Source organism: Bufo gargarizans, chromosome 3, assembly GCF_014858855.1.
Source record: "Bufo gargarizans isolate SCDJY-AF-19 chromosome 3, ASM1485885v1, whole genome shotgun sequence".
NCBI classification, from domain to species: Eukaryota; Metazoa; Chordata; class Amphibia; order Anura; family Bufonidae; genus Bufo; species Bufo gargarizans.
The window spans coordinates 481,664,577-481,680,076 of record NC_058082.1 but is presented as its reverse complement, the minus strand read 5'-3'; the positions used below and the strand labels follow the sequence as shown (position 1 = coordinate 481,680,076).

Sequence of the window (15,500 nt, the reverse complement as noted above, 5' to 3'; positions counted from 1 at the left end):
TACCTTAGTTTTATATGTATGGACAGCTTGAGTAGCAAATAATCGATCTCGTGAAATCTTTTCATGTATTTCCTTGGATGCCGTGAGAGTGAACACCACTTTAGAGTTAAATTATTGTAGGTGACGGGTCAGAAGCTTTTTTTTTTTTTTAATCATTTCCTTGTACAGTGAGCCTTTTCATCATGAGTCCCCACTCTCATTGCAGGAGCAGACATGGACGTTTGCCTTACAAATTATGGTCATTGCAACTATGTTTCTGGCAAGCACGCTTGCATCTTTTATGATGAGGTGAGTATGTGTATAGTTGCCCCAGTTACTCAGAGAAAAAAAAAAATTATTTTACTGATCAATCAAGCTGTTCACGTCACTTCTTTCATTTTCAAATTGCGCTAGAAAAATATGAATTTTGGCAACTATAGGCACTTTGAAGGTTTCCATTTATCCAGATCGTGTAAACATCTAGTAATGAATAAAAAAAAAAAATATATAATATAGCATTTTTCTCATTTTGGGGGCGAAACTTTTTTTTTTTTATTCTCCCCCAATTTGTCTTTATTAAACACATTCAGCAGTTTTACTTTCACTTTGTGCCGTCCATCTAAGATGCCTATTTAAGCTACATTCTTATCAGTAAGGTACGTGTCATAAACACAGAACAGGTGCAAATCTTTACATTATACCTGATCTGTGTGTAGACTTCACTACTGGTTTTGGCTCACAATCACTGATGGAAATAACTGAAGTGTGAACTTTAGGAGGTCAGAGATAAGGAGCTGCCCGATGGAACAGTGAAAACAAACAGCACGCTACTAGAGAATCTCAGGGCTGTACAGAGAAAAGGGCTCAAAAGACCTATTGAAAAAAATATAAATTAATAATAAAATTGCCCCTAAAGGTTAATATATACCTTTTAAGCATCATGAGGGTGTCACCTGGGTTCTGCACTAGTTTTTCTACATTGGGCCTAATGCTAGAAAATGTTTCAGCGTAATCGTGCATGATACATCTTCATTCTGCTTCTGTACATTTTTTGCCCAAAGATTACAACAATATTCCATATACTGGGGTTCAGGGTTTTGAAGTTGACCAAGATAGTGTCACCGAGCGGGAACAGACACGCCCTACTGGTAACACTCAGATGGACCTGCTGCAGTTCGTTCATAAACTTCTAGCAGCAGTAATAGGTGGTAATGGTAAAATGTAGTCAGAAGAATAGATGCTGCAGAATTGTAGTTACTAAATAGACATGTCAGGAGCGGCGATGGGTCCTTTTAAAGGGGTTGGTCACTGTAAAAGAATGTAGAATATACAGTAGTTGAACCGCACCTGCGCAGAAGAGGATGTGGCCATGGACGGGTAAGAAAGCAGTCACATGAATAAGCCATGTGACTGCCTCCATTTTGGTAGTCTTGGATAAGCCTTTTAACAATGCTGCTACTGATAATGAATCAATTGTTTTTATTGTCTTAAGTGTATCGTCTGCTCTCTCCCACATAGAACACGAAGCATTACGAGCTGCTGAATTACAGCGAACACGGCACGACTGTTGATAATGTCCTCTATTCCTGTGACTTTTCTGAGAAGATCCTCCCCACCCCTCCCAGCAATATTGTTGCCAAAGTGCAGAACGTTATAAGTAAGTTTGGGCATTTTTTTAAAACATTCTCTTTTCTGTCCCAATTTCAGGAAAATGGTAGTAAATCATTACTATTTTTTGAATACCTATGGTGCAAAAATTGTTCTATCTTTGCAGATATAAGCTGCTAAAAGTCAGGCATTTTCATTGAGTATTCATCTTGTAGCATAGACTAATAGTCCAAACTGTCACTCTAGAAGAGAATTGGTGCGTTGATTTGAGGCAAAAATCAGTCACATTTTAAGCACAACACCAAAAGGCCGCTTTCAGACGAGCGAGTTGCACACATTGGACTCGCAGCATGTCTCTGCGGCAGCTCCTGCCCGGACCTCTCAGCACTGCCAGGGTCACATAGCATTATATTGATTTATGATGCCATGTAACCCTTAGAGTTCTGGAATGTATTGGGTAACACTGACAGCCTTATGTTAGTGTTACCCAATACATTCCAGAACTGTAAGGGTTACATAGCATCATAAATAAATATAATGCTATGCGACCCCCGTCAGTGCTGGGAGGTCCGGACAGGAGCTGCCGCAGACACATGCTGCGAGTCTGGAAGGGGCCAAACACTGATAATTTTGTTAGCCTTTGCTGTTGTGCCCTCTGCACTTTGTTGGACAGGGCCAGGTGTTATAACTTTTTAACTGCCTGTCACTCAAAGTGGAGTGGGCGCAGCATTTTCAGAGAGAGAGGAGTCTCGGTCTACTAGCAACTCTCTCGTTGCTCCTAGAGGCTCTTCATTTTTCTCAGCAATGTGCGGGCACGTATGAACATGGGACCAACACAGATGTCTTCAGCTGCCAAGTGTATAACAGGTCAGCCAGTTTCAGAAGTATGAATCTGCTGACAGATGCCCTTTAGAGTCTGAGGGACTGATGGAAACAGCAGGGAGCTGTACTCTCCTGTTTCCATCATCCCCCTTAGAATGGAGCAGCAGCGTGCATGCCTGAACGATGACACTCCAGACACTCCATTCAAACTCCTGCAAAGGGGAACTTGGGACCCCCTTTTTAATTCTTGATGCAGAATCAGCGATCCAATTGGTCTTTAATAACTGTTATTTTTGCTGCTTTCTTCCAGAAACAGGTCCTTAGGTTGTGTCTGGTATACAGCCTTTCCCTATTGAATTGAATGAGGCTGAGCTGCTAATACCACCAGGATGTCAAATATTCATGGTTTATTTATTTTTTAAAACTTTATTTATTTATTTTTTCCTCCTAGAGCGCCTGCAAGAGCCAAAATCCCGAATCCGAGCCCGTCAAGGAAGAGGCAGTTATGAACTCGCATGCACAAGGTCCCCACGTACAGCCGTGTAACTGCAAAGCCAGCAGCTCTAGTCTCATTGGAGGAAGTGGAGCCGGCTGGGAAGGCACAGCTCTCTTACACCACGGAAGCTACATCAAGTTGGGCTGCATTCAGTTTCTGTTCTCCATCACGGAGTTTGCAACAAGGCATCCCAGGGGTGAGAGTGAAGCCTTAGCACAAGACCTGGACTTGGAAGACAAGTTATCTCTGAAGTCACCCCACCAGGTGCCCGTTTTACGATCTAACTCTGTTCCTTAGGAGCCAAACACTAGAACTTTTACAAGACAAAGAACTCTTCCCGAAAGTCAACCTACTCGTCTGAGCAAACATGTCCAGTGGCCCCTCGGAAACGCCTGTTTTGGCCAGAAAGAGTTTGCACATTTGCATGAAATGAAGAAAATTCACCTTTTTATTTTTGTTTTTTCCTCTGCTCATTTTAGGGGCATTTGCACATATATTTCTATCATACATTTCATATATTATAAATATATATAAATATATATTTTTTTTTATTCTAAGACTCAAACAGCCCTTCTCCCTGTAGCGAAGTTTTACCTGGACAAGATTGCAATGTTTGGAGACCACAAAAAACAGAATTTAGGATTATTTTATTTTTTTTTCATTCTTCATGGCATTGTAAATTAATAAAAGACACAACAAGCTCATACACTTTTTTTTTTTTTTTTTTTTTTTTTTTTTTTTGTGCCAGTGACACTTTCTAGCATTTCAGGTTTCCATTAAACAGGATTAATTTTGTTACATGTAACTGCTTAGGAGCGTCCTTCTCTCAAACCCTCCGTCTGACCACAGCACGGATAAAACCTTTTGTAACATCACGTACAGCATTCAACGTTTTGTACAGACACCACAGATGGCTGCCCTTTTTGCTCTGGATTTTATTTTAATTTTACTTTTTTTTTTTTGTATACAGTGCTGTGTGAGATGCCTTTTGGCTCCTGTCTGTTGTAACTAAAGTTTTTTTTGTTGTATACTTGTTTGTCCCCTTTTTGTTTCTTTTTAATGTAATACTGCCACTTCTCTCGGAGGAGATTGGACGAGCTAGATTCAATGTAAATATAATTGTATCGTTTTAGATTTTACAAAACCTTTTTTCCTGTATTCTGTATATATAAAAAGTTGATTCTTTCTGAGTTTGTGTGTGATGCCTTTTCACAACTTGCTGTGAGAGTTGTCATAACTCGGTCACGAATTTATCTGCGTTTCCGTTTTGCTATCCACGAATTGCACAGCCGCAAAACATGGACACCGGCCGTGTGCGTCCCATAAATTCTGCCCTATGTTAGAAACTCTCGTTCGTGTCTGTGGATCAGATGCGCACCGAAAATGTGTAAATGGACCCGAAGTCAAAAATGACTCAGAATGCAGATGAAGAGCAGTGTATATGTTCTTAGCATCTTTAGAAATGGTTCATGATGAGATTATCAATTAGGCCACCTGCAGATGTTGCGGATTACATGCATTTTTTTGTTTATTTTTTTGCTCTGGTTCCGGTGCAGAAAAACCACAGTTTATTACAGTATCAGCAAAGTGTATGAGATTACACAAATCTCATGTACACTTTGCAGGTTTTGCGGAAATTGACCTGCATTGCAGATTTCTACAGCATGTCAATTATGTTTGCGGTTTTAGCTGCGGATTTCACCCTTTTGAATGGAAGGGTGAGATCTGCGGTAAAACCGCATCAAATCTGCACCAAAAACCCGCTGTTAGACATTGTGGATTTGGTGTGGAAATTCATGCGGACCTTATGGTCATTCACCTGCAGGTCCTTATAGTGACCACACACCACTCTGTAGGGGCTATTGAGGCTTTTCAAGACACCCATGTATAGTGGCAGTGATTAAAGTATACTTAGCAACTCTTGCCCTATATGCATATTATTCTCCAATTGTCCTTTCAGTGTTTCATCACCAGGCAAGTGTCTTTACAAGGAATAGTGGATGATGCAGAAAACGTCAAACATGTCAGTCAATCCTATATAGGAACGGTTGCCACTGAGATTAGAGATGAGCGAAGCGAGCTTCGGATGTTGCATCCAAAGTCACTTCTTTCGTAACTTCAGATTAATACAGTCTCCGTACAGTATTAGAATGTATGGGCTCTGATGAGCCGCGGTTAATTATTCATGAAGTCACACGTGACTTTGTTGAATAACTTCAGTAATTGATATTTACGGTGGAAAAACACTTTAAAACTTGAAACCGAACTCTGCTTTGGTTCTAAGGTCCCAGTCGGAACTGAAGCAGAGTAAAAATCAATTTACTAAAGTTATTCAGCTCACCGGAGCCTATACATTCTAATGCTGTACAGAGACGGATCTCCGTACAGTATTAATCCAAAGTTATGAACGAAGCACTTTGGATGTAGCATCCAAAGCTTGCTTGGGCTCATCTGAGATCAAAGGACACCTGCAGAAGAAAAGCAAAGTGGACACTTCATTTGCATAAGGGGGAGGAGTTAAATAGGGCCTTTCACCACTCTGGACATGCCGGTTTTAATAGCTCCATGCATTCCCCATGTTATAACAGTTCTGGAGCATATATTATGGCTCTATGTTGTGCTATTCCTTTATTATTTCTACTAAAAGTTATGAATGGATTGCTAGCAGTCTGCAGTAAGGGTACAGAGGGGAGGTAACTAATTGGGGGGGTACCTGCACAGTCTGATAATGGCAGCAGTGATTGGATATAGTGCGTCTGTGCAGGCACACACCCCCAACTGGTTACCACCCCTCTGTACCCTTACTGCAGACTGCTAGCAATTCATAACTTCTAGCAGGAATAATAAAGAATGGTGCAACATAGAGACCTAATAGATGCTTCAGAACTACTGTTATATGGGGAATGCATGAAGCTATTAAAATAGGCATGTCAGGGGTGGTGACAGGTCCTCTTTAAGAGTTGTTTTTCCACTGTTGCTATAGATGGATATGTTCTGAAATGTGTCTCCAGTCACTGTATGGTTGATTTGCATCTTTTCTCAGGATGAAAGAAAACCTATTATCGGCAGCTCATCTTCCCGTGTAATCAGGGATGTGGCACTGATGATCCGTGATCATCTGAATGAAGGATGATTGACTGCTGTAGCAATCATTCTTCCATGTTCACTTTGCATTAGCCTGTGTAATAGGCCAGTGCGGACTAACACCAATGCAATTGTGTGGTGTCCATCAGCATGAGTCCTGCTCGAACATCAGACAGTCTAAAACAAGGGTAGGCAACCTCTGGCACTCCAGCTGTTGTGAAACTACAACTCCCAGCATCCATACTAGCTCTGCTAAGAATTCTCATAGAAATGAATAGAGCATGCTTGGAATTGTAGTTTCACAACAGCTGGAGTGCGGAAAGTTGCTGACCCCAGGTCTAAAAGAATCAAATCTGTGTAGTAAGAGTAGCACTGGTCTCTAGACTTCTCCAGTGACTTGTTTTCACAAGCTATTAAAAATAACCTATGCATTCTAGAAAAGAATACACCTACAGGAAGTTTTGGGGGCGGCTGCTGCAATGTAATTTTCCCAGAGCTTTTAAGGGGAATCTGTTACCAGCGAGCTCCCTGTCAAACTGCATAGACACATAGCTGTTTTACTTTTGTTGATCTGAGGTTCATTCCCCAGTTATACTTTTCCTCAACGTGCAAATTAGGCCTTAAAGGGGTTATCCAAACAACTTTAAAACATCCCCCCCCCCCCACCCCCCATACTGGACCAGGTAGACCGTAATTACTTGTGGATAGAGGGGGTGGGGGGGGCAACACCTAAAGTTCCCTAGTGTCTGTCCCTAAATGTCCCTCAAATTATCCTCTGCCCAGAGATGCACCTGGATGGTAGGGGCACTCTGTCCACGTACCTAGACTGCCTGTCCTTGTAACGCCCTTATTAAAAATAATAAATTCTATACATTGTATATCAATGAAGATTAACCTGGGTCTCAGTATACACCAAGTATATGTTAGATAGAAAAATATAGATATACAGACTCTCACAGCATGATGCAACTCGTCCCGACGCATTTCCCCTTCTCATCCAGAAGGTTCGTCAGGGGACGGAAAAAAAAGTCTATTATCATAACATATGTGTCACAGATACGTCACAAATGCAGAGACCAAAAACAAACAAAACAAAACTGGAGCACGCACAAGCGAGCACTGGTCTATGGGACCGAGCAATAAATTTGTGTGGCTACTATGAGGCAATAAACCATACTAAATACCAGTAAATTACTTATCTGGTGATTAGCTTCAGTTTCAACTCATAGACCGGTGGTGCTTGGCTTGTGGCGCTCCAGGGGGCAGAAAAAAAATTGTGGAGCCACATTTTTTCTGCCCCCTGGAGCGCCACAAGCCAAGCACCACCGGTCTATGAGTTGAAACTGAAGCTTATCACCAGATAAGTAATTTACTGGTATTTAGTATGGTTTATTGCATCATAGCCACACAAATTTATTGCTCAGTCCCATAGACCAGTGCTCGCTTGTGGGTGCTCCAGTTTTGTTTGGTTTGTTTTTGCCTTTTTGGTCTCTGCATTTGTGACGTATCTGTGACACATATGTTATGATAATAGACTTTTTTTGCGTCCCCTGACTAACCTTCTGGATGAGAAGGGGAAACGCATCGGGACGAGTTGCATCATGCTGTGATTGAGTCTATATCTATATTTTTCTATCTAACATATACTTGGTGTATACTGAGACCCAGGTTAATCTTCATTGATATACAATGTATAGAATTTTTTTATTTTTAATAAGGGCGTTACAAGGACAGGCAGTCTAGGTACGTGGACAGAGTGCCCCTACCATCCAGGTGCATCTCTGGGCAGAGGATAATTTGAGGGACATTTAGGGAGAGACACTAGGGAACTTTAGGTGTTCTCCCCTCCCTCCCTCCCCCCCCCCCCCTCCTTATCCACAAGTAATTATGGTCTACCTGGTCCAGTATAGCTCTATTCTGTGTTTGTCCATGTGTGTATTGGTCCCCATTAAGGGATCAGTGTTTAATGATCTTTAATAAAAGTTATGTTTTAGGTAGTTGTTTTCAGTGATAGTGATTTGATTCTACAACTACCATATAAGTATTTTCCCTTGTTGAGAATATAGATCATACTTACCCTGCTCCCCAGCACCTGCATCGTTCCTTATCCCTGCACGGCCACCGCTGCATCTCCCTGGTGCACGTATCAAAACATCCAGTGATTGGGGGGGGGGGCAGCCAGTAGCAGGTGCGATGCTAGGGAGGCTTGTCCCTGTGGTGGCCTGCTATTGGCTGCTCCCCCTGTCGCCGGACATTTTTATCTGCATGATGGGGCGATGCAGCGGTGGCTGTGCAGGGATCAGGAGCGACACGGGGTAAGTATAATCTATATGAGGGGCTCGTGCATTTGGGGGCATGTTTTATAGTTTGGATAGCCCCTTCAAGCAACAGACAGTTTGGACCAAATGCCGGAGCCCCATTTTTCAAATCTGACGTGTCCGTTTATCTAGTAAAAACTTTGGAATGCTTTTACTAATCCGAGCCATTCTGAGATTGTTTTCTCGTGACAAATTGTACTTTGTTAGTGGTGAATTTTAGTTGATACATTTAACCTTTATGCATAAAAAAAATCCAAAGTTTGCTAAAAATTTGGAAAATTTAGCTATTTTCAAAATTAGAATTTCTCTGCTTTTAAGATGGTTAGTGATACTTCATAAAATAGTTATTACTGTACATTCCCCATATGTCTGTTTTCATAATTTTTTTTTTATGTAATTACATTTTTTCAGGAAGTTAGAAGGCATATAAGAAAATTGCCAAAACCCAATTTTAAGGGCCAGTTCAGTTATGAAATCACTATTTGGGGCTTACATAGTAAGGCTACTTTCACACTAGCGTTCGATCGGATCCGTTCTGAACGGATCCGATCATAATAATGCAGACGGAGGCTCCGTTCAGAACGGATCCGTCTGCATTATTTTGGCATATAAAAGCTAAGTGTGAAAATAGCCTCGGACGGATCCGTCCAGACTTTCAATGTAAAGTCAATGGGGGACGGATCCGCTTGAAGATTGAGCCATATTGTGGCATCTTCAAACGGATCCGTCCCCATTGACTTACATTGTAAGTCTGGACGGATCCGCACGGCCAGGCGGACACCCGAACGCTGCAAGCAGCGTTCAGCTGTCCGCCTGTCCGTGCGGAGGCGAGCGGAGGCTGAACGCCGCCAGACTGATGCAGTCTGAGCGGATCCGCATCCATTCAGACTGCATCAGGGCTGGGCGGAAGCGTTCGGGTCCGCTCGTGAGCCCCTTCAAACGGAGCTCACGGACAGCCGAACGCTAGTGTGAAAGTAGCCTAAAAACCACCAATAAATGACCTCTTTTTAGAAACTAAACCCCTCAAGTTATTCAAAACTGATTTTACAAACTGTATTAACCCTTTAGGTGTTCCACAAGAATTAAGGTAAAATGGAGGCAAAGTTTTAAAATTTCTATTTTTTGGGTGTGCAGATTTTCCATTTTGATAACCCTTGCTGTATTACAGGAAACATGTAACGGCCAAACAAACATCAATCTTTATTACCCTGATGCTGCAGTTTATAGAAACACCCCATATGTGGTTGTAAACAGCTGTATGGGCACACTGAGGAGGGTAGGGTTATAAAAAAAACTGCGATATCGCTGTTTTCTAATTACCGCGGTATTTTGTGACGTCACAGGAAGCGGTCATGTGCGCTGACCGCTTCAAAACTGTCGCCGCCAGCCCTTGCATCATTACACACCAATTGCCTCCCGCAGCGGCCGACCAGGCTCCGCCTCGCTTGCTCCCATGGTGCAGTCTCCGCCCACCAACGTCTAACGTCGGAATCGGATGATGCCCAGGCTGAGCAGCTCAGTAGCAGTGAGCGAGTGGCGGGAAAGTCAGTCAGAAGTTGAACTTTATCGCAGCTGCCAGACGGGCAGCTATTAAAGGTGTAATGTCTCTGCCCCAATTATATGTCTTTTGTCCGACCTTGGCCTACTCAGTCGTCAGTCCTTCATGCCTGCCTGCAAAGCAACTAGCTGCATGCTCCGCGCTGCACATTGAAATAGCAGGCAGGCAATGAGCCATCACAAGTCCCTCCCTCCCCCATGACCAACAAGAAGGAATTACTGTATGGTGGTGGCAGGCAGGTCACACAGGTGGCCATAAGACATGGGTGGGGGGAGGGGCAGCACCTTGTGGCTGCTGCCCCCACTGTGATGTCTCCTTTTGTGGCTGCTGCCCCCACTGTAATGTCTCCCTTTTGTGGCTGCTGCCCCCACTGTAATGTTTCCTTGTCGCTGCTGCCCCCATACTGTAATGTCTCCTTGTGGCTGCGCTGCTGCCCCCATACTGTAATGTCTCCTTGTGGCTGCTGCCCCGTCGAACACTGCCATACAGTGTGACAATTAATGTCTCCAAGTTGTGGCTGCCTGGCCGCTGCCCCAAGCCAATGTCTCCTTGTGGCCCCCATTATCCCCATAAAGTATGTCTCCTTGTGGCGGCCCCCATACAGTATAACGTCCCCCTTTGGCTGCCCCCATACAGTATAATGTATCCTTGTGGCTGCCCCCCATACAGTATAACTTCTCATTGTGTTTTTTTTCTTTTAAACGGGTATTTATCGCGATCTATATCGTTATCGTCTGAATATTTTTTATATCGCCCAACCCTAGCGGAGGGCAGATTTTGCCGGAATGGTTTTCAGGTGCCATGTCGCATTTGAAGAGACCCTGAGATACCGCTAGAAAGAGAACCCCAAAGGTGGCCCCATTTTGAAAACTACACCCCTCAAGGAATAAATCTGAGTGAAGTTAATGCTTTGACCCAACAAGAATTTAGAAACACATGGAAATAAAAGTAAATTTTTCAATTTCACAGCTAATGTAGCTTTAGCCCCAAATTTATTTTTATTTTTTTCAATTTCTTCAGCATTTTTTCCTGAATACGGCAACACCATATGTGGTCATAAACCGCTGTTTGGGGACACGGCCGCATGCAGAAGGGAAGGAGCAGCATCTGGATTTTCTAACATGTTATTTGCTAAAATTGTTTTTAGGGACCATAACATTTTTATTTTTTACCAATGTAGCTGTGCGAGGGCTTGTTTTGTGCGGGACTGGCAGTAGTTTCTTTGGTTTCATTTTGGGGCATATATGTCTTTTTGATCACTTTTTATTGAAAAAAAAAAAGTGGGTAAAAATTAGAGATGAGCGAATTTCATATTTTTTAATTCGTTCACGCTTAGTTTACTGGTAAAAGGTGAATTGCGTTATGGATTCTGTTACCACGAACCATAAAACAATTCTATCACAGAATGCATAACTCTCTTGCATAACGGAAACGGGACGGATTTGTTTTCCAGCCCATAGACTTCTATTATGACGGAATGCGTCTAAAGGCATTTAGTTATGCATTCCGTCATACAATTGCGTTATGGTCCGTGGTAACGGAATCCATAACGCAATTCACCTTTTACCAGTAAACGAAGTGTGAACGAATTTCATAACCTGAAATTCGCTCATCTCTAGTAAAAATGGCAATTCTGTCAGGGTTTTTTATTTTTAATGGGGCTCCTCTTGCAGTAAATATGAAATGATAATTTTATTCTTTGGGTTGATATGGTTATGGCGATATCAAATTTATATAGTTTTTTTGTTTTACAACTTTTTCAGCATAAAATCACTTGTGTTAAAAAAAAATTATGTTTTGCATAGTCATAACTTTTTATTTTTTCACCAATGTAGCTGTGTTGGGGCTTATTTTTTGCGGGACGGGCTGTAGTTTTTATTAGTATCATTTTGGGGTACATATGACTTTTTGATCACTTATTTATATTTTTGTGGAGGTGAGGTGGCACAAACAGCAATTCAGTCATTGTTTTTGACATTATTTTTTTGTGGCGTTCACTGAGCTGCTGAAGCTTCACAGGCCCACCATAGTAAGCTTCCTAAGCTCTGCACAGCTCAGCAGGGAGAGAGTAAAAAAAAAAATAGATATTAAATAGTGAATGAGAGAAGGGATAAAAAGAGCCCAGGTTCTAGCCCCCTAAGGGGAGTAAAAGTTGTTATAAAAGTAAAAAAAAAAAAAAAAAAAAAAAAAAAAACATTAAAAGTAGGGGTGGGCGATATAAATTTGTGCCACGATATGGATTTTGTGCATATTGCCTATATCTCCGGACTGCGATATGACCACCGAGCGGCAGTTCCGATTGGAGTCCGAACAGTGTAATGCTGGGGCTCCGATCGGTTACCATGGCAGCCAGGACACTACTGAAGTCCTGGCTGCCATGGTATGTCAGTGAGCAGCATTATACTCACGTGCGCCGTGGCCGCTGGGCGCTCCTTCTTCTGTCTGTGTGGTGCATTGCTAATGCTTATAGCTCACGTGCGGCGTGGCCGCCGGGCGCTCCTTCTTCTCATAGGTCTGTGCGGCGCATTGCTAATGCTATAAGCATTAGCAATGCACCGCACAGACAGAAGAAGGAGCTCCCGGCGGCCACGGCGCACGTGAGCTATAAGCATTAGCAATGCGCCGCACAGACCGAGGAAGGAGTGCCCGGCGGCCATGGCGCACGTGAGTATAATGCTGTTCACTGACATACCATGGCAGCCAGGACTTCAGTAGTGTCCTGGCTGCCATGGTAACCGATCGGAGCCCCAGCATTAGGCTACTTTCACATTAGCATTCGGGGCTCCGCTTGTGAGTTCCGTTTGAAGGCTCTCACAAGCAGCCCCGAACGCATCCGTTGGGCCCAATTCATTCTGAGTGGATGCGGATCCGCTCAGAATGCATCAGTCTGGCAGCGTTTGGCCTCTGCTCAGCAGGCGGACACCTGAACGCTGCTTGCAGCGTTCGGGTGTCAGCCTGGCCGTGGAGGCAAACGGATCCGTCCAGACTTACAATGTAAGTCAACGGGGACGGATCCGTTTGAAGTTGACACAATATGGCTCAATTTTCAAACGGATCCGTCCCCCATTGACTTTCAATGTAAAGTCTGGACGGAGCCGTCTGAGCTACTTTCACACTTAGAATTTTTTCTAAAATATAATGCAGACGGATCAGTTCTGAACGGATCCCATCGTCTGCATTATATGAGCGGATCCGTCTGTGCAGACCCCAGACGGATCTGCTCTGAACGCAAGTGTGAAAGTAGCCTTACACTGCTGGGACTCCGATCGGAACTGCTGCTGCCACCAATGATGTGGGGGGGAAGGGGGCGCACTGCCCACTGCCACCAATGATAGGGGGGGCGACAACCCTGTGGCCACCGCCACCAATGATTAATACTGGGGAGGGAGGGGGGGGTGGGTTTGAGTTACCAGAGGGGGCTGATCAGGAAAATTGGGGGGCACATCAGAGGCTGGAGGGCACATGAGAGGCTGGCTGCCATGGTCAGCTCCCTGCTGTTGTGTGCACAGGGCAGCAGGGAGAGTGTAAAGTCCTATTCACCCTAATAGAGCTCTATTAGGGTGAATATGACAAGGGTTCTAGCCCTTAAAAGGCTAATAGTTATTAAATAAAAAGTAAAAAAAAAGTTTAAACCCCCCCAAATATAGAAAACAATATATTGCGATATATATATTCCACATGCTTAAAATTATATCGCAATATAGATTTTAGGCCATATCGCCAACCCCTAATTAAAAGTTTAAATCACCCCTTTCCCAATTTTACATCTAAAAATATATAATCAAGGTACCAAGCTACCTTCAGGACCTTTATAAGGTGAATTATTTCCCCTTGTTGGAGAAAGTTAGAGAACTCCTGAGGAAGTATGATATCCCCCTCCTAACATGGATGGGTCAGAAAAAAATTATTAAAAGCCTATATCTTTCCCAAAATCCTTTATACGCTTCAAAAGGTCCCAATTTTGCTTCCTAATACTTTCTTCTCAGAAATTAAACTGGCCTTCGAGATTCTTGTGGAGAAAGATCCCCAGACTACCCCACCACTTGCTCATTAGAAGTAGAGAGAGGGGGTCTAGGATTACCTGACACACGTTTGTATTATCAAGCAGTACAACTAAATAGATGGATTGAACTAGCAGACCCAAGGAGACAACAGGATGTTGCCAAATTAGCGGCATTCTCGGGGGGTCCTTCATTCCTCCAACGCCTTTGGCTCCCCCGGAGCCCTTCACAGACTACAGGAACAAGTGACCCACTTTTGAAAGGCCCTGTGGGAAACAGGGGCAAAGCTCCACAATGATCTCTTTCAAAACCCTTCCCCAGTGCTCATGGGTTCTCCACCAGATACCTATCAAGAACTGGGATTGTTGCTCAGAGACTTCTCTAGAAGAGTTTTTTTCATAAATCACCAATTCCTATCTGAGGAAGCTCTCCCTCCGCGCCTTAGACACCTGGCCTTATTGGCTCTTTGTCGGGCACACTTTACCTCGATATGCCAAAGCGCTCTTAAAAAATACGTAGTAGGGACTTCGTTGTCCTCCTTTAAAAAAAATAAAAATTACTTTTCTAATCCTAAAGCATAGAAAAATTTCTGCTATTTATACGCTTCTGAGGAGCCAGGTTGAGACAGACAGACACTGCTTCTTGACGGAGTGGGAGAGAGAGCTGGATATATCGCTGTCAGATGGTGAGGTGAAGAGAATATCATCCACCTCCCATGGCTTTTCATCATGTATTTGCGTGCAGGAAAATCACTATAAACTATTATCCATCCCGCTGGTAAAAAAAAAAAAAAAAAAACGGAGTTTCCTGCACAACAGGGGATTGCTGCTGGAGATGTGGGGTTGGAGTGGGCTCGTCACATATATGGTGGGATTGCCCGGAGATTCATACGCAAAGTCACTGCCCGGGAGATCAAGATTTCCCTAGATATGATAGTTTTAGCAAGACCCAACAAAACATTCACACCCTCTAAAAGAGATTTTTTTCACGCAGCTACTCGCAACTGCTAGATCATTGATCCCACTACACTGGCTAGACAAGAACCCTCCCGCAATACAGGAATGGGTTAAGAAAGTAGATCTGATTTGTCAATACGAAGAACTATCCAATTGGATTTCCAGAACACATGATAAATTTGCAGAATTATGGCAACCGTGGAAGAACAGAGCCAACGTTATGCAACTCGTGGTGCCTTCCCCGGTTTGCTCTCTAATGCTTTGATCACTCTAGATACAAGACGTCTACCTACTAAGTCACTAAATTATACCTTCCCCCCCTACCTACCTACCCCTTCCTTTTGCTCTCTTCTCACCCACGTGTCACTTTAAGGGATAGAGCTTACTACTCATCCGTTGTTACTCACTTGCGTAGAGACCGCTTTATCTTAAGCATCGTTACAAAGTTGAGATGTTTGTATCGTCAAAATTGCGTTTGTCAACAGATAACATTGTAAGTGAGCCTCTGTAATGGCACATTCTTGTGCTGTTTTATTGCACTTTGTGTAAACTTGAAAATAAAGAATTTACACCAAAAAAAATATAAATATCTATATAGCGAAACTTAGAGGAGATAAAGGGTATACGTCCAATGTATTGATGAACTAAATACATATAATTAGGACGTTAAAATGCAAA

General features: G+C 43.1%; 1 protein-coding gene across 1 annotated transcript in view; it reads left to right on the top strand.

Annotated features, from left to right (window-relative positions):
- Positions 1 to 3,091, top strand: part of PHF12 (PHD finger protein 12) — a 33,990-nt gene extending 30,899 nt beyond the window's left edge. The window contains 3 exon segments of the mRNA XM_044283807.1: positions 206 to 288; positions 1,498 to 1,636; positions 2,861 to 3,091. Coding sequence (XP_044139742.1) covers positions 206 to 288; positions 1,498 to 1,636; positions 2,861 to 2,955 — 317 coding nt within the window. The 3' untranslated portion in view covers positions 2,956 to 3,091.
- Positions 3,092 to 15,500: the final 12,409 nt, after the last annotated feature.